We start from the raw sequence: 26,650 nt of genomic DNA, 5'->3' as shown, positions 1-26,650 counted from the left end.
TATTCAAATTAATTTTAATTACAAATTGATATTAAAATATGTAATTATTACGTATTAAAGATACAAAGAAAATTAACGTTAAAACAAACGAGACTCAAAGAGGAGCGTTACATACACGCTCCCAGAAACGTGACTGTAGAACGAGTTGAAAAGCTACTTTGATTTACGGGGTCACAGTTCTCTGCTGGCTTGAAGAACTTGTAGTCAAATCGAAGACTGGGAGTTGGAGCATAAGAGCAGGGTGGGTCCACCCCAATTCCTCATTCCCCATTCTTCTTTCCTTCCTTCTCCTTGCTTTGAAATTTCGTTCGATTAATTTAGAGAAATACTATTTTATTTATACTAATATATTTTTTTATATAATCGTTTATTTTCTTTTTTATTATGATAGCTATTTGGACTGAAAGTAGTTTTTGTATTAGCTAGTTGTAAGACAGTGAATGATGAGTTTTTATATATTGAAATTTTATTTATTAAATTCAATCTGTACCACACAAAAAATATAGAAAAAAAAAGCAATTGAGATATTTTATAATTTATTACAAGATTATAAATAACAATAATAACTTAAAAGACGTTAACATAAAAAGTACTTCTATCTCATAAGACAGCATGTTTTTAAAAAAGATGGATATGCAAATTTATGATAAGAACATGGTCTTAAATTTGAAACTAAATTTTTATCAAAAAAATAAAATATAAGCAAGGTATCTTGATTAGGTACGTCATTAGTTAGGCATAGAAGATTTTTAGCACTAAGATTACATCCACATTGCTAATGATTTAGAAAATCTGAGTGTTACATTCAACGTGACATTCATAGTGCTTATCAAAGTAGATTCCCAGGAGAAATTTGATGCGAGAAGGAATCGAGGTACGGCACGCGGTTCGTTCGAAAGATCCACTTATTTAATACTAGTACATAATTTAATATAGGGGACAGTATCTTAGTGTGCAATTACATGACATAATTCTCTTTTAGAAAGTTATGCTTGTGCAATAAATTCTTACATTTTTTTATAATTAAAAACATAAAAATCAGATGAGTGATATCATAAAAATAAAAATGTAATTAGAAAAGTTTATAGAAGCCCATTCTCTTTTCACATCAGAATGAGACACGGATGCAGAAATCAATAAAAGACCGACAAAGGGAACAGATAGAGATAGGGAATTATCGTTCAAAATATGCCGAATCTATCTCGCAACTCGCAAGGATAAATGAATAAAAAGCAATTAACAAATTATTGCTAGCATTATATACACACAGACAGAAACTAAGCAAAAATGAAAAAAAAAATGTTTCCCTTCCCTAAGCGCGTTAGTAATATATTCAGATGCTTAATCATGCAACAAATCAGAGAGATTGAATATTGTTGTTTTATGGTCTGTGTTTGAGCCACGCACGAAGGTAAAGTCCCAACAATATTCAACCTTAGAAGCATTGCCCCCTGCCCTAGACTCACAAAATCATACTGCACAGTTGCTGTCAGCGATTGCTAGAAGCGTGTAAAGGGGTTTTCACGTGATCCCCAACATGCACACGAGGCATCTGGGCCGGTGCACCCCCATGGTTTCCCTCTATTATGCACCAAAAATACTATATCAATGCGATTTGATATGAGTGGTTAAGAGTGTAGGAATTCTCACTTTTTTTACGAGTGCAAGTTTAAATCTTTGATCTTGCCATCCTTATAATACTTGGTTAGCACCTTTTTCTAGAGAGATTTTCTAATGTTTAAGTGTGTTCGGATATCTGTTTGAAGAGTGTTGAACGAAAAATTTGCACTTTTTAACACCCAAACGAAAAAGCTACGTGAGTGACGAGCTGAGTTTATCATTGGATCAATTAGATGTAACGGTAATCCAAACATACTCTAAGAACTTGAGGAACTACAATTCAGTAAAATTATTTGCAATATGTGTAATAATTTTCTAAGTAGGCTTCTATTAGTAGTTTCAATGTGTATTTGATCCCCTCCCTATTCAGTAATATTAGAGGTTCCTCATGAGATGTCCCTCCATTTTGCTTTTTTTTTTTTTTAAATGATGGTAGAATCAAACAAGGTCTCTCTTTCAATTCCTATCATACAAACAAAATAGCTTGCAGTTCAAGACCTAAAAGCCCATGTGTTTCAATGGTCCAAGCCAACAACAAGTCGGAAGGAGGACCACTTTAAAATGAAACCCCGTCAAAGTTCAAATGATCAAATCCAAACCCAAAAGCTAGATAAATGCATGAATATACTTGTTTGTCCTTTGGATTGGGCAGAGTTGGGTGGTGAGGAATTGCAGAGAGAAGAGAAGGGTTCAAAATATTGTGTTGACCTATGAGGGTAGGGTGAGGGCTCCCCTAGGGTGCATAGGGTATGGAGTGGTTCAAAGTGTGTCTCCTCACTCCATTGGGTTTGTTTGTCTTAATTGGAAGCTTCATATTCATGTCATGGGGGTGAAGTGAAGTGTTGGACATGCACTGATGCCATTGTTTTCTTTTGTGGGCGCGTGCTGTCCTTTGCATTTTGTGTTTACTGTTTAGTGGGTTACTACTAAACAGGCCAAACAGAACGTAGCAGGAACTTTCAGTGTGAAACAGCCACATCAGGCAAAACTAGAGCACTTATTTATAATTTGGTCCAGTTTGGTAGTTTTCATTTCTCTTTTTGTGTATTATGCTGACAGCACGGAATAATAATTAATGGATTGGCTTGGGTGTTGGGCGGCACTGATTGAAATTTCTGAGCTTCCTCTCAAGACAGAAGGTACAAAGCAGAACGTACAAAGTGAGCTGGACATGACTGGCCTGTACACATTGACCACTCACCAGATACAGATAGTGATAAAGATTAACTAAGATACACCCAAGCCACAGATCAGAATACAGATGAATTGATTTGAAATTGATTTAATCTAATCAAAACTCTGGAATTTTATTCATAAATATCAAATTAGTTTGTTTAAATTTATTTTAATTAAATAAACAGTTTTTCTATTTTATTTTTAAGCATGTTTATCAAAATTGTTTATGTTTTAAAAAATAGTTTTTTTATTTATTTTAAGAAATAAATCCTATCTATCTTATATAAAATTATTTATTTTAAAGTTATTTTTTTTAAGTTTAAACAAAATCATTTAGTAATAAATATGTAACTGTATTACTGAAATAGAGTTTTGATGTTTATAATAGTTATATTTATTTTGAACATAATTGTTTTTTTAGAAAATATATGTGATTTAGAAAAAAAAATATTTTCTCAAGAAAATAATTGATTTTAAGTTAATAGGATTTGTTAAATTAATTTTAAGTAAATGCGAATTTATAGTATGTAATTTTTTACTAAATAATAAATATTAAAAAGATTGAAATATATATAATTTTACATGAAACTTTTTAATCAAAATTAATATTGAGTGTATGATTATTACACTCATACCAATTTAACTAAAAGTGTACATAAAATTGTATGTCCAAGATTCAATCATCATGTTATCAATTTTAGTGAATAATTATTTTTTATTTTATTATTATATTTATTGTTTTATTAAATTATTAATTTGACAAATCATTGATTAAAATTAGAGACTTATTATCATGATAGACATTATGATAATGAAAAATAAGTCATTTATAATTTTAATCTATTTTTTTTATCGTAAGATTATTGTGAATAAGACATCAATAATTTGGATATATTAATATATATGTAATGATCTTTGTTGGATAAAGATTAATAAATTTAATTTATTAAAGTGCATGTATAGGTTATGTATATACGTCGATGTCATCATTAAACTGACTCAATTGATAATTTCTCAAAGTTAATGTTATCTTGATATGTCATTAAGAAGTTTTCAAAGAAAAAAAAATATAATAGTTTCATTTGTTATATTCTAATTTCGGACACTTAATGCCTTAGGGTATTAGTTGAATGAATATTTAATATGATTAAATACTTCTAGATAGAATTAAGACATTGATAAGGATAATTGAATGAAAAGAAAAATGAGTTTTTTAAATCATTCTTTAATTAATTATAATGTGTTAATTTATTAGAGTTTGACAATAATATATACTCTGGAATTAACCTTGAGCTATACATGATGGAAGAAATATTGCATTATTCTTCTATTAATTCTTGAAGGAAAAAAATATTATTTCATTTTATCCAGACGTTAAGAAATGTTGTTAGGCACGATTAGTAAATTAATTATGATTAATTTATTATCGATATTGAATCTACGGAGTCTCACACAAACTAGTATTTCAATCTTTACAAAATAAAATAATTTACTTGATAATTAAATTAGAAAATTTAATTTAATCAACAAAATATTTTAGTGAAATATTATTATATTTTTTGCTAGCACAAAAAATATAATTAATATAAATTAAAAGTATTATTTTATAAATGTGAAAGTTGTTTATGAAATTAGAATAAGAATACATATGAGGATGGGGATGTGCGATTAGTTATTAGTTATCGTAATAGTCATGTGATTGTGAATTTTATTATTAAATATAAAAATAAAGAGATATGCAACTATTTTAAATAAAACATCTCATTTTTAAACAAAAAACTCAAATTCATATATCTCTAACATTATAATTTACCTTAGTGTACTAAACACAGACTAAAAAAGTAAGTCTAATTTTAGACCTGAAGGATAATAAGAAAGTTTTTTAGAATTTCACCCATTAAATAATTAATGGCAGATATTGGTTTTAGTGTAAATACATCTTCATGTTATTGAAAAAAACTTTGTTACTTGAAAAATGTACATTCAAGTTCACAAAATTTTATTTATTTACTATTATTATTATATGTTTTAAAGGCAAAATATATCCTAATTTTTTGTTGTAAATTTTAGAACATTTCTATTTAACTATGAAAAATAAATAACATGATTAAGAGTATATATGAAACAAATAACATGACTTAAATGATTGTAAATACAAAAATCACTTTTGATAGCTTTAAATGGTAATATTATTTCTAATCTGAATATTCTCCTTACTTTGTATTTCTCTCAAATCAAATAATCAAATCCATACAACAGGTCCTTAATTAATGTGTTGTTTGTTAGTCACGGTCACTTGGATATGGAACAGTAGTTAATGCAATGAGAAATGAATCGTGTGGTTCCCAGCACACACGTGAGCAAATGACGTAAATTGGACCTTAAACATCGTTATCTTCTTGACTTCTAGGCATCGCACATTATCTGGGTGAAAAAGTGAAGTGAACATCGATTTTTGTAATCCTTGTATGTTAATTTGTAACGTCGTGGTAAATAATGAGGCATATATAGTGGGAACTAGGGAAGAAAAATATTAACGGGTTTTACTCATGCACGACATGTCAATGTTTACATAAAATTATTAATAGCATATCGGATCGTGACCTCTAACACGGGTGAAATCATGGATTCTGCTGCAGTAAATTAAATCATATAACATCGAAGGGTTTGTCCTTTGCAAATTTGGTATCCATAAATTTTTAAATCGCAGAAGATTCGGTTTCTCCTTTAAAATTTCATTAATCGTCCTTGTCAATGTTTTACACTTGTAATTATTCAAAAAAGTTACATTTTAATATTAGATAATATATTCAATGATAAATTAATATATAAATAAGTACATATAAATCAATACAAAAAGTTGTATAGTATATTTTATATTTTTTTTATCATAGGTGTGTCATGTGTGTACAATGTTATTTAATTGAAAGCATTTTAAAAAAATATTGTAAGAAAAAAATAGTTTTGACTAGTTCACTTTTTTTTTTATATAAAATGAAAGATTTACAACATTTATCACCTTATTCAACTAAATTAGATCATGATAATTCTAGTTCACTAGCATAAGTTGTTATCGGATTTGGCCAATTAGCCGGTTCTAAGATTGATTTTTGCCGCACTAATTTCTTGAGTAATCTAATCCAGATACTGTACTGGTTCCTAATTTAATAGGTCTATATTAAATATTTTTAATTCATTAAATTTAATAATGCAACATAAACAATTCATCTACGTAACTATACACTGTAGATCTCTTATAGCTATAAAAATATATTAATAAAACCAAATTAATATTTCATTTTATTGATACTTTTATTTTACTTAATGAAAATATAATAAAATAAAATAAAATTTTTTTTACACAATAACTTTGTAAGACGAAGAGAATAAATGCATCTCCTCAACAATAATACGTAAAATAACCAACAATCACGCCCAGAAAAGTTTATTCATAAGGCTGAGGAATGAGGATGTGTATTTTCTTCTTTTTTTTCCTTCATTATTTTTTGGGTCAACATAAGGGTGAGGATAACAACACAAAATGGACAGAAAGAACATGTAAGGCCCATATGATTTATGATAGTTTGTGTCGCATGAGTGTGAGTTTTCTAGTTGGGGTCGGACAAAGGGCCTTGTTTGATGGGCGAGACAACCGTAAAAACATGTCGTACCAGCCCACAAGGTTCATGGACCACTACGGGGACAATCCATAAAAGCGCAGACCTCCAAGATAGAAAATAGGAAAAAGAAAGAAAAAGACCTTGCAAACCTTTTGAGTTTAAAAAAGAACAAAGAAAAGAAAAATAAATAAAACCCTATGATAGTTTCACTTGATATGCCAAAGATGAATTTCTCTGGTGGAGTTGAGAGACATTGTGAAAAAATGAATTCACATCTACAAAAGACACTACAAGGCTTAAATCAATAGAGATTCTACCATAGTAATGATATATAAGAAATGCAATGTCTTGGTATATGACATGGTAACTTTGTTCTAGACAATGTGTGATTCACACTATTCAGAAATGTATATTATTAGGAGCCTCGGGTCTCAAGCTTAGTCTAAAATGCATACACTCAAGACACAACACATTTTTTTAAAAAAAATAATTTACAAAATAAAATTAAAATGATATTATTAATGCATAAATTAAAACATTTTAAAATATTAAATTTATAAAATATTAAATATATCAATAGTTTATTATATTATTATTCTTGTTACTATAACTTTAGTAAGTACAAAGATTTTTTTCAAAATAAAAATTAATAACTTAGCCTCAAGAAAAATTAATAATTTAACTATTTTATCAAGTAAAAATAATTTATTTTCTGAACTTAATTTAATAGTTAATTTTGCATAATAAAGAAGTAAAAGCCTTAATATAATTTTTACTTAAGTATCAAATATCCCCTAAATTGACCTATACCCTCACTTGAATACTGCTGTCTGCTGGCTGCTGCTACATTGTCATGTCTTCAGCTTTCCAGCATCATTAACTTGCAATGATATAACCTGTTGTGCACGTGCATGTAAACAATGGGATTTTCATTGGCTTTATCAAAGAATTTCACCCGTAGCCAGCTCATTGCACTAACTCTTCAAATCTATCAATTTATATTTCACTCTACGAGTTCAACCCGCCCCATCTTTGATCGTGAATGTGTGTGGTTACCCATTATTATTTTTTAATAAGCAAAACTTTATCAATGATAAGGTACAAGTATAACATAGCACAAGATGTGCCTAAAAGGTTGGCATCTGAAAGGTATAATAAGATTATTCATACGCAATAGTAGTCATTATTAGACATTAGTTATTCTCTCATTGTTAGTTGAAAACGGAATTCATAGTTAAGTGTCTTGATAAAATGGTAGATGAGTGATTTAAACAATTTTCTTAACAATTTTTTATTCTTAATATTAAGTTGAATGATAGTTTAACAAAGATTTCTTTAAAATAAGATCAATAAAACTAAATGTTAACTTTGTGAATTAGTTATTTTATTTTACTTTATATTCAAGACTGGAAGGAAATAGTTGCGGCGGTGATAAATGAATCGACAAATGATGCGCTTAGAATCAAAGGTACAACAAATATGATTAAAGAAATGCATTAAATATGCTAACAACGTATTTAAACTGTGAATCAATCAGGAAATACAAAATTAGGTTGATATATTCAAGTATCACCAAAAAATTTATGATAAATATGAATTTATTTACAATATTTCATCTTGTTCTTGTTGGGCGTAAAAAGAACCATCTTCATGAGGCAACGACGGTGGGGTTCCAGGGGGTATACGAGCAGCACCGTTCTCACCGGCACATATACATAGAGCCTCTGCATCTCTGAGGGTTGCATCAAGATCGATGTGACCACTTAACTCATTAATAAACTTCAAAAGGGTGTCGAAGTCCATTTGCTCTCCAATTATTTTACCACGATATCGTTTCAAGATTGCCACACATACATACAGGTGCAAATGCTCAGACGGATAATGTGTCCATAAAACTTCCCACAAGCGCATTGTTTTCTCGTACTCAAACTCCCTGAAATGTCAATCAATAGTATTTACCGGTCTAATTATGTGTTATAGATAAATGTTTTAGATAACTCTAGGCAAGGTTAAACCTACCAGACTTTCAATTTGCAAACCGGAAACACTAATAAGACTTTTTTTTTTGTTACGAACACTAATAAGACTTAACATTAACTGAATTTATATATGTAATCACTAATCTCCATCAGAAGAAACAGCAAGTAAAATCACCTAACTTGTAATCTCTATAACATTCTCTATAATTGCTGAGGAAACTACTATCAAGAGAAAAAGAGACCAGACTTCATAAACCTATGAAATTTTGTTCATCGTTGATAACAAAATCAAACTATTGGTCATTATAATCACACAATTTAAAGTGTATGCAAACTAGAGAACATTGGCCACAAAAAGAAAGCAACTCAAACAGAGATTAATTACAATTTGCAATTGAAAATAGTTTTCAGAGGTATATTAGATATTTGGATTCTATCCAACAAAAAAATTCTATTAATTATAGTCAACTAACTGCCTTCTGTGTTGCTGGTATAGCCAAACTATTTTCAAAAGGTAAGTAGAAAATAATTACATTTGAAACGCACAAACTCAGCAGCATCACATGTAGTAAAGTAAGTACCAAAAGTTATTCAATTGCGACAAATATAGCAATTTAAGGAATCTAACCTTTTAAATTGAATCAAAATCCAGCGGAAACAGAAGAAATAATTCAAGCAGTCACGCTGCTTAAAATAGTTATGCAATGGACTATCCAGCAGCTCCACCAACTGTAACAAATAAATGTATTAGTTAGGAATGGTAAAGGACCCTAAAATCAATACACCTTATTGACCTCAGTACCAAATTTCCTATAAAGATGTGTAGAGACCAGTTACCCAAAGATGTAGTATATAAAAGGTGGGATGATGATTGGTATATACGCCATAAGACACACAATGAAAGTGTCAATTCAAGCTTCAGCAACAGAAGGCTTAATGCAAAATCCGATTGCATAAAACTCCTATTCTGCCATTTAATTTCATGAATCATGACATGAAACAAAGAAGTTTTTTGGGCTTACAATGACCAACATAATAAAAGATTACTAATAAAAATCTTAGGAGAACCACACCACAAAAACTAGTCATTACAGTTGAAAAGCCCAAGGTCTTATAAACTCCACACTAGAATCTCATACTAATCTCTTTTATATAGGCTGGGGAGCAAACTATGTTAGAAATCACAACAGAGCACAACATAAGCAGAGTAATTGTTTGATGATGTAGCTGGTCTCATCTGGGAAAAGGCTTTGTTGTTGTCATTATTGTTTATGTTCATAAAAGTTAGGAATCATCATAAGCTAGTTACATCAACAAAGCAGATCAGAGCCAGCAGCACAACCTCTTCAAAACTACCAAAACATTATGGAAAATCATAACAATACCCTCATTTTTCAATCTCTCAAGTCTACATCTAAATTATTGAAGCACACCTCTGGGCATGCAAATGCCCTGTAAGATGAATTCATAATAAGCTTGTGTGCATGTACAACAACAGCCAAGCCTTAGCCTTTCTCCACCAAGTTGTAAATGAGTGTTAAAATAATGTAAGGCCACTAAAGGCAAGCATAGTGTAAAATTAACCAATAAAAAATGACAACCTAATAATTAAAAATTAAAATTAACAGTGTGGTGAACGTGAGTGGCTTGTAAAGAAGAGAAAGAAGAGAAAAACCTTAGATAGCGCAAAAAGTTGAGAATGCATGCCGTTTTGATCACGATTAAAATTGGGTCCGAGACGTTCCATTAGAGCAACAAAACACCAAAATGCCTCTGATTCATTATCCATCACAAACAATATTGGAGATAGAAGATCACTCATTCCCTGTAAAACAGCATGCATATAAGATTTCCTAACCTTATGAGAAAATAATCCTCAAGGACCTCCTCAACTATAACCAGTTCTTGAATTGGAGGAAGGGGAGAATACGGCATATGAAAACAAAGAGGCATAATGATCATGGTTTCGAAACATAATTGGTTCAACATAATAGCTATTAAGATACTACTCCCTGTTTTAGGGAACACATAATATATTCTTTGTTTAATCAAACAAGAGGAGGAAGGGGGGAAGGCAGCACATGAAAACAATAAAGAGGCATAATGATTCATGGTTTCAAAATACACTTGGTTCAAGAAGATAATAGCTATTAAGAAACTCCTCCCTGCTGTAGTGAATATATAAAATGTTCTTTGTTTAATCAAACAAGAGAGCTCATAACATCTGGATAAGATTAAAATTTGGTGTTCAAAATTATATGATATTAACAACAGATAAAATTCAGTCTAAGATCCACTGCATAGTTACCTGGCAATAACCAAGATCAAAGTTGTAGAATGAATATGTCAACAGGATATCTCGCAGAACATTTACATTTGGATTATCATCGCCTTCATAGAAAGCGAGTGATCTATCAGTTCTCACCTTCAAAAATACAAGATAATTAAAACTACATAAGCATCATTTATCTTTTCATTTATAGCCATTTAAATTTGGAATCTGTTGCACTAGTTTCCAGCTTACCACATCTTTCTCAATAAGCCCTTTCCTTTCCCTGAATTTTGTGAATCTTTTAGCCTGTGCTGAGGATATACTCTACAGAGAAAAATACATAACAAATTTATATTTAGAAAAAAGGCTTAGCTGAGAGCATATAGAAATACAGCAGAAAAACAATGTCAAAAGAGATGGTAATATCCATTATGAGAATTCATAATTACAAGGGTATTGATTGAAAAAGAAAACAAACGTTGGCAACAACAAATAGTTGAGTAAATCTGGTTCAGACTTCAGATCATCATATTTCAGTAACTGGCTGGGTTAGGGTATGCATTTAATCATTTATCAGCTCCATATTTTCTTTAGGGTCGCATGCAGAACCCAGTTCAATGTGGGTAGCAGTAACTAAGGAGCATTGAGTCAAACCTGGTTCCATGTGAGAAAAAAAATTCACCAGATGCAAGTGCAATGTGGTCACAAATGGTTTTACTATTTTTGACCGAAGTCTAATTCGTTCTCACCCATATTGGATATTGTATCATCAGTTTTGCATCAATATACGTAACAGCTTATGAATGTAAACTCGAGAATGGCATTAATTTACATATTTGGCAAACTATAAACTAAAGGTATTGCAGATCATCTCATGAAATTGGGATAAAAAGTATTACATGGGACACAGACCTTCATATAATTAGTTCCAACCAACTTATGATTTAATTTTTTTTTTTTTGAAGAGAATAGTAGGAAAGCAGAAAGAGAAGTACATCAATGGAAAAGAATGGTTGGAGCAAATGAAAACCTGCCACTGGTTCTTTATGTTCTCGTATTCTAACTTCTTAACTGACTTCAGGAATTCTCTCTCAGCATATGTTGATTCATATGGATAATATCCCAAAAGCAAACCCCATACCTATCGTTTATATATAAGCTTTATCAGATGAAGAACAAGTTTTAATTTATAACCAAAATGCTTAGCCTAAAACCATTACATATGCAATACACAAACCTCATTTTGTAATTCGTGGTCAAGTCCACCATAAAATACTCTCTTTCTCAAAGCTTCTGAATCTGTGACTCGTCCTTCAGAATCCAAGAAGGCATTCCACTGCAGATGTATAACCCCAATAATAATTAGCAAACATCTGAAAACTTTCAGTACAAACTATTTCACGTAATAACATGAATGGTATCCCTCAATAATTTTAGCAATCAGCATAGCAATTAGCATCTCAGCGGATCAGAAAATATTGCATTTCAATATTGCATCAAAGGCACCACACCAAAACTAACACATAAGCTGTCACCTCAGCTTCAGAATGCTCCTTTTGGTCACAGTATAGTAAAAAACAATCCAGTATGTTTGAGATGGAGGTTTTGAAGGGAAAGAGAAGAAACTATAAATGTTACATTTCAGGTAAATATTCTGAAGGTTAACAATTATTTAGAAAATTAATGAAAGGAATAAAATTATAGATTATCATGAAATCTTCTAATCCCTGCTCATTTTTAGAAACTTTATCTTATAAATTGGTCTTAGGGCCTAACTCAACCCCGCAAAACCAGCTTTCACGGTGAGGACTTCCCAACCTTTATGAACTCTTCATAAGCCATACCTTTAGTCGATGTAGGATTAAACCACCACCCTTGAGGCTGCAATTAAGGAAACCCCCAAAGAGGCCACAACTAAGGCAAGCTAAGGGTGATGCAGTTATGGCAGCTTTCCAACACTTTATATAACTCAATTCAAAAATGAAAATTTTACCCACTTGCCCTTTTCCCTTCAAAATCATCCATCTAAAGGTGCACAGAAAGGAATTGACCAGAAGTCTATCCATAATGACACACTTAAGTTTTCAAAATTAATGAAAACAAAAATATAAACCAGATCAAAACATGAACATAAAACTGAGTGAATTTTCATACAGAACAATTTGTGATAGTAAAAATTTGGCATCCATGCTTGTCAAAAACACTAGTACATGCAAGCATACCATCTATGCACCTGACAAAAATGTGTCAAAGTTCCTTTCTTTCCATTCCAAACTTCACATTTACAGGGATAAGAATCTCCCTCATAATGCAGTTTGAATCTTTAAAGTTCCTTTCTTTTCCCTTCTAAAACACAAAGTCGTCTCACTTCTGGCCTGCTATTTTTACTATAACACAGTAAAAATTAAATTGTTAGGACAAACTATAAATAACCCCCTAGATGTTTCAGCCATTTTAAATTTTCATTCATAAAGCTTATTCTGTAACAATTTCCTTTGGGTTAGAATGAAAAAAGTTAAATTATATTAGTTTTTAATGTCCCATAGATCATGTGACAAGCAACTGTTTTAAAAAACGGAAGGTTGGGTACCTTGTGAGCTGGCTCAACTACTACAAGATAGATCTTATAGAATTTAATGTTTTTATTCTAACCCAAACTCCAACGAGATTATTTGCAATTTGCCGGATTACCCTAATTTCTATTTGCCTCAAATATGCTATTTAAGATTTTTACTTTTTTTGAAAGGCATGTTATTTAAGATAATGAAAAAAGAAAATGTTTATATCAATATTTACCTTATATACACCCAATTGTATCATGGAAGATAAAAGAAACATCAAAGAACATTATTTGCCCCGTATGTGGGAGGGGGGAGTTAAAAGAAGAAAGCTAATTGAAGCTTGCTAGCAGTTAAACCAAAACCATCATACTGACCATCTTACTTTTGGTCCAGTCATTGCCAAGAATAAAAAATCCTTCTAGATAGCATCATTTGCAAAAGCAACAATAAGCAAAAGTTGCACACTTACAATATCAATGACCATCATAACAAAAGAGCATTTGCAAGAGAAATTCATGTATACAATATGATGATTTTGGAAACCTATATAAGAAATAATATCTTTTATAAAATATACAGCTCATACCTCTTCAGAACCCAAAGGGGGTTGCCTTGGTTTTCCCCATACTAACGATAAATTATCGAACTGCCAGAAGAGAAACAAAAGATGATGTCATTAATATTATACAGTGTAAAATGGAATGGGGGAAATAAAGGCCCTATAAGTTTTTGCAAATATGAACAGTATCCTAAATCAATTCATAACAATAGACACCAAATATGATATTATCTCACATGACAATCAGATTAGTCATAACAGCTATATCAACACAAATTTACAAGGCCACCAAGTTACCACATGGACAAGCAAATTGACATATCAAACAATTTTTAATACTGCCAGTATGACCTTGAACAAATCCTAGCACCTTACAATAATATTCACATTTTAAATTCCAAAGTTGTGCACATGTTGCCAACTTGTTGATTGAGATGCTACAGATGGTAAAATACTCTGAATTTTAAAAAGCTAGTTGTTAGTCTTTGGGACTGGGTTTTGTACTATGAAAATACTCAGAATTTTTACCATGAATGTTTTCTCCTTTTCTAATATTAATGTCTCTCTTCAATGAAGCACTTATTGATGCCTATTGCCTCAAAGAGTTAAAACACCTTGCGTTTTGTTTGACTACCTTGCTAGTAGCCAATAAAACTGCAAAAGTAACCCAGAAGCATCATAAGGGCATCAGTTTCCAAAAAATAAAAGGAAAATAAAATATACAATTCCTATCTTAATAAAGATGTATACCATCATTCCACCAAACTATACACAACAGGGGACCCTTAGACATACATGTTGATTATACAATGCAATCTCACGGTTCATTGGAAGTTAATTATGCACGCCTAACAACACCAGTTTTGTAGGAGATAGTAAGCTAAAATTTACAATAACAAGGCCAAAGAAAAAGAGTTTACCTCCTGAGAATCCAAGACAACAGGACTTTCAACAGAGGTATTTTCCTCAACATTGGAAGACTTAGGATGATCAAGGTTAGTCTGGATATGGGTCCTCCTGTCAATGGGACTAAATCCATTACTCTGGTTTTCTCCAAAAAGTTGTGAAGTTGTTTCACGGGCAAATCTTGTGACAAGAGAAAACTTCTCTAGAACTTGAATAGAGAGGTCTCGAGCAGGATCTACTTTATGTCTTGGTCTCCCATGGAACTGATTAACACTAAATCTTCCATCATTGGCACCATTATCAGCTCTTTCTTGGTTCTCAATCAAAATGGATTCATCAACTGATGTATTTGAAGGTCCACATGCAAGGGGAACAGCCCTGGGCATCTCCAAGGAAGACAAAGTCCTCTGGAAGTCAACCCAAGCATTTAGAGAATTTAGCAGCACAATTAAAATGGCATAATAACAAGAGAGACTTTAGAGAGCTAAAGGGGATTTAAGTTGTAAGCATTTTCATTCTTCTCATCTTTCTAGCTAGAAGAACAAGTATAAACAAAAGAGGAACAAGTTACTCATGGTCTTCTATCACCAGTGATGTAAATTTTCCTTCTTTGGAAATATTTTCCTCCACAAAGGATTGTAAGAATCTATGATTCGGTTGTAAAAAACAAACTAATCTACTTGAATATCACACCACTCATACCTGCAGTGTATTCTGAAAATCATTCACAAGGAATACGTTGGCATCTTCTTCAGATCTGAAATGCAGCACAAGAAATGAAAAAGAGATATTTAGCATTTAACATATGCATACATTTGGCATGCAAATAAGATTATAATAACAAATTTACAAAAAAAAAAAAGACTAAAAAATGATAGAAATGTGCTGCAAATTATGTATTTTTCCTTGATGCAATAAACATGACCATGAATCTTGAAGTGTAAATGTTCTATTGGAATCATGCCAGCAATAAAGAGTGATCTTGATGCACATAAAAGAGGAAAAGGCTAGTGTGTATCTGAAAATACTAAATACAGTCTCAGTCTGCATGCATAAAACATAGGCATGATGATGATTCTCCATCATTTCAACAACACTGTGCTTGTAAGGATGTCATGCATGTGGCAAACACCTGATCACTTGCTCAAAACTAAGAATGGTCAAGTCTTGCACATAACACATAATGATGTCATGTAAAAATCATTTTTCCGACAATCAAATAATACGTAGGTTCAAGAATTTCATACACACAACACAGTGAAACAAAAACACTATTTATAAATACACAGAAACAAAAGCAGTGGCAACAACTAGCTACAAAAGATTGGTTATTGCATTATTAATGAGCCAAAAAGAAAATTAAAAAATAATAGTAAGGGCATGCAATCTGAGGCTAACCTCACAAGAAGAACATGTTGCTTTATTGTAGCAAGGAATTCTTTGACTCCTCCACTATAAAAATATAATGGAGGATAAGAAGGTCCTGCAAAATTTTATTCACACAAGATTGAATTGTAGAACACAGAATTTAAGGTATAGACCAAGTCAAATATCTAGAGCTGCCATAGATATAAATAGTGTCTCCAAACAAACACAAACATCTTATTTACCAAATCGTTGTTATCCAGAATACTTTAAAATACTACAACTAGATATATTTAACAGAGATCACATCATGAATGAGCCATAATATTAATAGACCTTCAAAGAGAAACCATACAGCCAGCAATTAAGTGCAGCAGCAGCTAGGTTTGAAGCCTATATCATGGTAGCGCTGCTATAGCATGCGAAAAGCTGCTATTTTGGATGCTAGGGGCGCTATTGAAAACCGCTCTGATGGTTCCACTAAATGAATCCCAGAGCAACCCAAGGCAACTTTGCTCGACTATCTTGCTATAGCGCTATTACGTATTGACTTCTATGGCTAAAAAGGAAAGATATGTCATTTTTAAAATATTTTTTATAACAATTTTTAAATATGCTAAATCTTATTTTTCAGCTATCAAATTACAAGTATCTTGCAGTACCCTTTTCCTAAGCTATTCAATAGTTATTCTATTCCTACGTTCATGCATCACAGTAAATCACATGGAGATTTAAATACACAAAAATAATAAACTATCTGGTTTATAGAAAGCAGGATAGACCGATAGAGAACAAAACAATGATTTAAAAAAAACATAATAAATAACAAATCCACTATTACATCAACAGAAATTCACCTGATGATAGAACAACAATGACATATTGCCACCCAAGAGCAGGATTATGCCTCCGGATGGACCTGATGTCAGTGAAGGGCACCGCCCTTATGGTATAAAGGTTTCTGTCTAAACAAGAAAACAGAACAAAATTCAGCATATAGAACATATTGTTGCACAAGGCAGTAAAGTCGTCCAGAATGTAAACTACCTTTATCAGACAGCCTGGCCTCTGAGCTATGCGCTTTGTAAGGTATCCAAGTCTACATGCAAAAGGCATAAACAATAAGACACTGACAACCAAAAAGTAACTTGAAAAACCAACCAGCGATTACCATAAACAAGGACGAACTTTGCTTAATCAATTTCAGTCTTCCACTGATTCTTTCAGACGCAAATTGAGTCGGATGAATTGCAACATTGTCCTTCGAAAATACAATTTCAGCACCGTTCCGAGGGGAACTCTGTTTGGCACTGTCACTCCGCAACATCACGCTAGCAGATCCCTAATCCCAATAATAATAATCGCAAAGTCAGTTAAATTAAATATTAAAAAAAGTACAAGGTTGGAGTATTCAATTGAATCGCGGAAACCCTAATTGACACGCAATTTGCTCGAAGGAACCAAAAGGTCACTGGAAATTACGAAGTGAAAAAAGGGAGACACTCTTACTTGTTGCTGCGACGCGGCGTAATCGGCGTCATCGGATAAATCGTGAAGCTCCGATTCTAGCATCGGCGATTTCGCAGAAAACTGAAAACTATGAGAAAGAAAGAGAGGGATATCTTCGTAGCGAAGGAAAAATCCGTGGTGCGGGAAAATGAACAGAATGGAGAGAAACGTGACGTTTGTTACTCGTTTGTCTTCGACGCGGTTACGAAATTCGCTTCTCAGAATCTGCACCGTTGGATGGTTGAAGCACCCGAAATAAACGGCTGCGATATATGGATTTCTTTTCCTAGCAATACTTTGTGTTTCCTTTGGGGTCCACCGGCCCAGCGTTCTTAATTCCTGAATTCTTGAACTTTCTTTTCTTCTCCTTCGCCCTTTCCCTTCACCGCCTACTAAGAAACTTCTGTTACATCATCATAGTTTCTAGTTAATATACGCATAAAAATTTATTGGATCTTGAATTTAATTTTGGTTAAAAATATTTTACAATTCAATATTTATGACTTAATATTTAATTTGATCCCTTAATATATTACAAGTGTTGAATTAGGTCATTTAATTTTTTTTATTATGCAATTGAGTCTCTTAATTTCCAATATTTATACAATTGGGTCCTTTCTATCTCTATTAAATTGATGGATGGAAAAATCATGTGGCAACTGGGATATATTTATTTTTGTTTTTCATGATGTGTACATACAGTGGCGGTTTTTAAACTGCCACTATAGTTATTATTATTTAGAAAAAAATCAAAAAATTATGAACATAAACCAGAAAATCATCACAAAATCTCAAAATGGGTACCCAAAAGCTACTCAAGATGACATCGGAATCCTCTTTGCTGACAGATCACAAATGCTTATGTTGTTGGTGTCACTCCATATATGCAACAAGGATTGTGTACACACACTTTGGTCCCGAAACACACAAACCAGATCTGACCCTAATGGATGCCGCAGCATTACCAGAAATGATCCCTCTCTTCATGTCCATTTCACTCAAATCTTCGCCTGCTCTCCATATTATGCTATTGGGTTTCTTCTTTTCGTTTTTTCCTTTTCATCCTTCGCAGGTCAGGGGTGTTTTTAGTTCCTAATTTCTATTATTGCGTATTATGGGTCAAGATGGCCAATTCAAAATGTGAGGGGGTGTGGAATTTGTTGGGTTTAGGTCTTGGGAAGAGTGTGTGGGGATTGTGGGGAGTTAGTAGTGGATGCAAATTAGGGATTTGGCAGAAGTTGTTTTTCATTTTATGATTGAAGACTATTTTTTTAAACACGAATTGAAATTTTTTTATGATAAACCACTTAACTATTTTGTTGGCAGCTATAAACATCTTTCCTGTTTGTGTTATTCGATGTTTTCTCTTTTTTTTTTAAATAATAATAAATATAAACCGCCACTACATGTATACATCATTAAAAAACTATAAACAAATATCCGAAGTGTCCATCTATGACTTTTTCGTCCACATATTTGACAGAGCTGACGAAAGGATTCAATGGGGTAAATTTTGAAAATTACGGAATTCAATTGCATAATAAAAAAAATTGAGAAATCTAATCAAATGTTTTTAATAAATTAAAGGACCAAATTTGATATTAAGCCAATATTTATTAAAACTTTTAAAAAAATAAGTAACATTCTTCCAAAGTCACTTATTATTCTAAGCACATTGTATTTTCATCAAAAGAAAAATAATTATATCACATAAGATTTGAAGTTAATATCAAAAAAAATTAATATCATAATTTAAATAATAATGAGTATAGTTTAATTGATAACACAAGTTAAATTTATAGGAAATAATTTAAGTTTGATCTACACATAATACACTATAGAGAAATGATAATAAACCTTAAATATAAATAAACTCCAAATTGAATGATTAATATGTAGTATTTCATTTGTCATGAACATCAAAACTCGACAAATTGATTTGCTTGAAGTACTAAGTGGAGGATAAATAATGGCGGAAAGACTAGATTTTGGCAAGATAATTAACCAAAAGGACAAAACCTTGCTTCTAACTTATCCTAGATTATTTGTCCTATGTTTGCAACAACAATGTTCTCTTCAAAATATCAGAGAAAGAAGGGGTATGGAAATGAAAATTGAGGTGGAGAAGGCCTTATTTTGTTTGGGAGGAGATTTTGAGAAGATAGTTATAGAGAAAATAAGAAAGAATTTCATTGATAAATAACATACATGATAGATGATGGTGATTGAAAGATTCTAATGAATTATATCAGGTCAACTCGATTTATATGATTATTAGTGGAGTAAGAGAGAGTTGCATAGAGAATAGATTATTCTTTAACATTTGGAGAGACTAAATGTATTATCGAAAGTTTAATGTTTCATTTAGAGGATGATTTATAATTATTTATCATTTAGATTAATTATTAATATGAAACTTAGTTATACATTCAAATTTTTTCATTCGTTTTTAAGAATATATTTTACGAAAATTAAACTCACATAATTTATCATTAACTCAACGTGTATTGTTAACTAAATTCCACTATGATCACATGCAATTATGGTCAATAAGGCCATATGGGCCTTAAACAAACAGAAATGATTTGCTTTCTGGGTCATGGTGACTTTCCGAGCAATAGAATTCTTGCGCGGGATGTGGGCTATCAAGTACTTAGAATAGTGTTTAGCTTGACTTTTTTTTTTCTTTCAAATTAAAAGCAAAAGCTTTATTTTAAGATAAAGTTAAACGATGAGAATTTCAAAATTAAACTTAAAAATATTTAATGATTATATAATTTTTAAAACTCATTTAATAATATGCTTTTGAATTTAGGGATAGAAAAATAGAGGTTCTCTTAAATAAACATATCTAAAATTTTTTTATTAAAAAAGTTCCATTGTTTTTCTAAATTTGTAAATGATATAATTTTATTTTAAAAAGAAATAAAAAAGTACAAAATAAATAAACCACACAATTTAGAAGAACTTATCCATAACTTATTTGAACTTTATCTTATGACACAATTGCTTGTATATATATGTATTTGAAAGAACTTATAAAAATATGAATAAAAAAAGTTATGAAAAAAACTTATAATACGACCATAATTTTTCTAGGATAACTTATGGAAAAAATTTAACCACATTTATTCTTTAATTATGAAAATAACTTATATGTAAGTACTTACATGATAGTTACTTTCAAATAAATTGATTGAAATTAACATCTTAAAATTAGTTAATAGATTACAATGATCTGATAAATTGGGTTTAAGTGGATTTGATGATTTACAATATTTGGGTTATTCTTTTGTTATTAAATTTATTTTGTGAAGATAGCCATATGATTCCACTAGCACCAAGTTAAAATTGCGTTTACTTAAAATTTAAACAAAATGAATATATTTTGATATGCTGTACTAAAGATGTTTTATATAATTCATTTCAAAATAAATTACTATTTAAAATGACATCCTATTTTACATAAAATTATAATTTCAGATGTAATATTTTTTAAAGCATAACTTGTAAAGTGCCTTCGGATGAGGTCTAGAGCACTCTTGACAGATTGGAAAAGGATACTAACTTCGTTGCGACCGCATCTATTTTCTTCTAAAATAGAAGATGGTTCAATCCAGCTTCTGGCATTAATTAGAATTCATCAGCTCCTGCTTAAATTAATCTTTATTTTAAAGAACGCGTGTGGTTCAAACTTATAACCCTCAAAATTCCGTTCGTGTAAACTATTGGATAGATAGATAACCCGCGTACGTTGAGCATAATTATTTTATGTATACGTGTATCCACCTATCATCTCTAGCCAACCCAGGAATTAAACAAAAATAGGTGAATGTTTCAAATTAGAGTTTAATTCCTCTTCTGAATTAGTTTAGAAAATCTTCTACCAGTCACAATATATCCATGCATGGTTTAGAGAGGAAGAGCAAGTGGTGTTATTATATATAGTACTACCACTTCATGCATGTGTGAATGAACAGAGAGAGAGAGAGAGAGTTCACACACACCCCACATGAAAATGAAATAATGCATGATAACTGAGAGAGGACAAGGAAGAGGAAGCAACTAGAGTTCGTGTCTTTACTGTCTTCGCAAACAGACAACTAATATTGACTTGATTGCCATGCATAACTGAAACATTTACCCGTCACATTCCTAACGCCCGGTAATTTCTTTATTAATTTCCTTTTACCTTTTCTCGATGCAATCTCTTCATTTGATTCTCTTCATCCCTTCATTTAATGACAAGATATTTGACCCCCGAGATCTTGCTCTTTCTACTACCTAGTCCTTATAATTAAGTTTTTCACACTAAGATAGAAAAGTTCCTTAGTTACGGTTGTCCCTCATATTCAACTGTTTACTTCCTTTTTAAAAAATAAATTAATAATTCATGCACTATCAAGGATATAAATAAAAAAATGAGATAAAACTACTCATAATTAAAAGGTAAATATGTGCGAAGTAATATATGTAAATAACATTATTCTTTGCCCGGTGAAAAAAAAATATTATTCTTTGTCATTTAATAATCTTTTAAAAAGTATTAGAAAGAAGAATTAAGGCATAAATAAATTTATTATTAAATAACCAAAATTTCCCTCCATACGAAAAAAGAAAAACTTACCAAACAGAAATAGTCAAAGTTTCAAGAGAACAACATCATAACAATAAAAAGTATATATATATATATATATTTAAAATATACAAAAGCATATATATAGTGATTGAAATATTCCTTTGAACAGTAACACTTGAGAAAGCATGTTAGCTTTCCTCATTAGAGGAGGGCCAACACGTCCCCGCGAAGCATTTAGAAATCCCAGTTATAATAAGAAAATGGGTGGTGTCCTTGTCCAATGTCCACCTTTTGATCAAATAGAATAGAAAGACTTAAAAGAGCAGCATATTCTTTTCTGACCTCTGACCATTGAGGAATTTATGTTTCCCTGCACTTTTGCCACTTCAACCATGCACGAGGCTAGAATTTTAAGTGTACTTATATAAGAAAGAAATGAAATGATCGAAAGCCCCAAGAGTTCATGAGCTAGCTAGGTACCTTTTGACCATCCCCTCAGCCTTTAATTAACCCAAGAAAGTAAGAGGAATTGGAATGGAAAGTCCTAGGATCTGGTGAGGAAAGAAATGAGAAATGGCAATGGTTTAAGGCGTGGGGGAATATGTTTGGGCACTGGCACGCGAACTTATCGCCACAAATCATGAGAGAGAGATGCAGGAGATTCTTTCAAGAATAATGATCATTTAACATCTTCAAATGTATACACAGCACATGAGAAGAGAAAATTAAGAACAATATCTGTTACAACTTCTAAACTAATCATAATTATCTAATGGATTGATATAAATAATTTATTTAATAATAAAATTCATGTTTACATCATGAATAAGATTAATTCTAAACAATAAGTTAAAGGATATCAGTAATTTTTAATCTAAGAAAAAAAAGTAATTATAATTAAAAGCAATAAACTTATAAATAATTTGTAATTAAATAGACGAAACATTCTTAATGCATACATTATCTACTTTCTTGCTCATCCTATTATTTTTTAATTCTATCTTAATCCTTGTTTTACCTCGTACAAAAAATGGGAGTGTACTAGCAAGCGAATTTTCTTTTAGAAAAGGGTCTTTTACACTTCCCAAAACCTTCAAATGGACGGAAGAATATATGGAAAGAAAGGAAGACAATTAGAAATGAAAGAAAAAGATAAAGAAAGTTGTAAGCAAAACCCAAGGAGAGTGTCTCCTAGTGCAGACTCAAGGCAGGCCCGCTTTGGCGCCGGTGTCTCCGCGCGCTTTTTTGCTTGTTTCTTGTGTGTCTTTGTATGAAAGATTGCAAACTCTATACGTTCCCAAACTTCTTTCAAGACAAATCCCTTCGCTGACATTCTGCACTCTGTTCCCAATCTATATTCATCTCTTTCTCTCTCTTCCCACCAACACAACACACAATTTGACCACATAATAATAACTTTTATATTATCTCTACTAGCTCATATTTCTAATAGCATGTACTACTTATATTAATCCATTTTCATTACCAAATATTGTACCATGTTGCAGATATTGTATGGCAGAGAGAGGTTGGTCATTAAAACTCCAAAGGGATGTGTCATGCAAGATGCAATTCATATTTTAGTACCTATGGGATTCAAGATCATATGCATGAAATTAACACATGGGATAATTAGTTTATATATTTTTAAAAGAAATGTAAGACTATATATACAACATTGATCAAATATAATCAGAAAGGAGTTCAATTTGATTTATAATTACTCATTTAAATATGGTATAGTAGTCTTGTGGGTGGGTATTTTTAGGAAACCATGATTTGTTCCTCCAGCCAGGGTACATATAAGCCAACTATCTTATTCTCTCTTGCTAAAAGCATAATCAAATGGGAGCATGATCTAAAAAGGGTCCTAGTTAAAAACAATAATTAATGCTAGAAAGAAAGGGCACAATTAAAAGAGTTGTTTGGGATGTGTTTTCATTTGTGTGTGTGTGTGAAGAATATTTCAGGTGCATGCGCAAAGACAGAAGAGCTTGATTTTATTGAGTGCAAACTAAGCATGACAAACCCTAAAGTAAGTGGTGCTCCCCCTTGACATCATTCCACTCACCTTCTTCACCTTCCCATCCCGAGGCAAAACCTACCAGTATATACATTCTCTGCTTCTCCATCACTTCTATATCCTCACTTCAACCTCTCATATCTTCTACTCTTCTCTCCCTGGTCTCTTCCTCTCTATTCATAGAATTCAAGTATTTATTTGAATTCCTCCTATATTTCATTTGGTTAGTCATTTATATCATTCATTACTAAACCATTCCTTTTTATTTTATTTTGGAAGCCATGCATGAATATATGTTTTATTTAGGCATCTCTAAACCTAGTTAATGAGTAGCACTCATTCTTAGAAAAGAAAGAAACCCTCCACCTGATCGTCATCAACGTGTGTTGTTAGTGTGGATTACAGCTACAAGTAATGTTCAAGCTGTATGTTGGATACATATATCGACAAATTAATTACCAAAAAAAAAATGCCTTTGTAGTCTTTTGTCTATTATATTTCCCAGTTTTTGATCTACATCTACCCGTGATTTAGTATGTGGAGAACCCACTTATGTTTGCTAGGAATATAAATCTATTTATGGGTGTTGTGCTTTCCACTTTATTAATTAGTTTTCATTTAGGCATGCTGCTAGCGCATATATAGTCGCACCTGAATGCATTAACAGTGACTCCCATCATCAAGGATTTAAATTTGTGTGGTTAGTATAGTGATGTTCCTAAACACATCAACCAACCTTATATCACTTCCTTCTTCCTCCAGCTCCACCATCATGGTCGCATTTCATATTCATGCTTTAATTACAACAAGGACATTCAATAATTGTGATTAGGTGCATAATGGGACCATAGGGGATATTGTTTAATGTTGAAACGCCTTTTTCTTCCCTTTTGGTAGATAGGCCATTAGCCAGCTAGAGAGAGCTATCCATGAAAACCACTTGAAAATTTTCATTAACCCCCTCTAATGTATAGTTCAAAAATGGATCTTGAATAAGTGATCATATTCATATCCATAGTGGAGTAATATCGTATCATTGCTCGGATCAACTTGTGTTTTGTGCATATGTTTTTTATCTTACATAGAGAATATGATGATGATGAAAATGTTTGGGATATGGGAAGCAGAGAAAGCGATGTTGGTGAGGTTCAATCCGAAGACGGATTTACATGTAGAAGCAGTAAAATACGATCTCAGATTGAGCCGCGCCAATATCACTTTATCATTGATGAGCTCCCCCCCGCCCCCCACACACACTAGGTTGCTTTCCTACTCATCAGATTCTCTAGTGAAATATGTTTCCAATAATTAATATTGATTGATCTTGTCATAACAAACATTTCCCTCTTCGACCAATCTTAGTTGGTGCTACCAGCAAATCCATAGAAGCTCAAGCTCAAGTGCAATAGGAATTGCGATGCATTGTATATAGATCACTTTCTTTCACATGGCAGAGGTAAGTACACTTACATATAGGCTCTCTCTCTCTCTCTCACTTGGTGCTGTTTATTCTGGTTTGATTTTGAGTATGATATCACAAAGCAAAATTTATTGCATCTATATATGTGTGTGTTTGTCTCTTCTCATCTACATTGATATGAAGGTTATCTGACATAAAGTATGAGACACAAGTCAAATGGGGGAAGTGATCTCGATCTGTATAGTGTAGCCATGCGTATGTATACCGTATATACTAATATACCATGTCCAGATATTCATGATCCGTTTTTCTTTCCTTCCTTATTTTTGGGTTAATTACGAAGGTTTGTTTAATCAGTATTTAATTAGACACTACTGTCTATGAATTTCTTCTCAATAACATATTATAGTTTGTTTGAAGCTATATATGGATGTTTGATTAATTAAAGACCAAAAGTTAGAATATACTGTTAATTACTATATATATGCAATTTCATTTTCATTTTCATTTTCATTAGTACGTACTCAAAGAAACAGACCTTTTGTAGTCATCGTATTTTTACATATTAATTAAGATTGAGAAAATGTAGTTAGATTGAGAAAGATGGAATACAAGAATATGGACGAGACCCATTGTTTATCAACTTCCAAAGTAAACCCTTTTATAGTAATTTGAGTATGGGAAATGCTTATTAATACAAATTAGTGGGAAACAAAAACTGTATACAAAACCAATTTGTCTTCAATTTTAGTAAAAAAGTTTTTGCTTTTTATTTTCTTAATTTAATATTTAATATTTGTTGTAAAGACCCGGGTTTGTAATGCATGTGTGAAAAACTGTATCTTTACACATAACATTGCTGTTTGATGATTGATTTGAGCTACTGTTTAAGTTGAACTAAGCACAGTATTAATTTGTTTTAATAGAGTTGGTTTAGGCAAATTAATTTGAAAATGAAAAGAACTGTTGGTTTTTTGGGAGACCAAAAATCAATTACTCTTTATTAGATTCCTTCCACAATATTGAGGTTGTGTGCAGTGCAAATATATGAAGCTCATGCA

At 31.7% G+C, this 26,650-nt stretch overlaps 1 protein-coding gene, 1 long non-coding RNA gene and 1 other non-coding gene across 3 annotated transcripts; 2 read left to right on the top strand and 1 right to left on the bottom strand.

The window, feature by feature from the left end:
- Positions 1-7,985: 7,985 nt before the first annotated feature.
- Positions 7,986-17,940, bottom strand: LOC100803563 (TBC1 domain family member 15). The gene is made up of 15 exons (XM_014769909.3): positions 17,568-17,940; positions 17,230-17,400; positions 17,106-17,157; positions 16,916-17,023; positions 16,092-16,176; positions 15,396-15,450; positions 14,708-15,100; positions 13,815-13,874; positions 11,905-12,003; positions 11,698-11,808; positions 10,920-10,991; positions 10,704-10,820; positions 10,071-10,220; positions 9,024-9,124; positions 7,986-8,349 (listed from the first exon to the last, which is right to left on the bottom strand). Exons 1-15 carry the CDS (start codon positions 17,628-17,630, stop codon positions 8,019-8,021), a joined length of 1,968 nt encoding a protein of 655 aa, XP_014625395.1. The 5' UTR covers positions 17,631-17,940; the 3' UTR covers positions 7,986-8,018.
- A 6,211-nt stretch (positions 17,941-24,151) lies between these two features.
- Positions 24,152-25,896, top strand: LOC121173826 (uncharacterized). Its single transcript, XR_005889321.1, has 2 exons — positions 24,152-24,392; positions 25,532-25,896. It is a non-coding gene; the product is annotated as an uncharacterized lncRNA (long non-coding RNA).
- On the top strand, positions 25,296-25,393 carry MIR171L (microRNA MIR171l). Its single transcript, NR_048902.1, has one exon. It is a non-coding gene; the product is annotated as a microRNA MIR171l (primary transcript).
- Positions 25,897-26,650: the final 754 nt, after the last annotated feature.

Source organism: Glycine max, chromosome 17, assembly GCF_000004515.6.
Source record: "Glycine max cultivar Williams 82 chromosome 17, Glycine_max_v4.0, whole genome shotgun sequence".
Lineage (NCBI taxonomy): Eukaryota > Viridiplantae > Streptophyta > Magnoliopsida > Fabales > Fabaceae > Glycine > Glycine max.
Note: the sequence above shows the minus strand (reverse complement) of the source record. Positions and strands in the feature narration are given on the sequence as shown.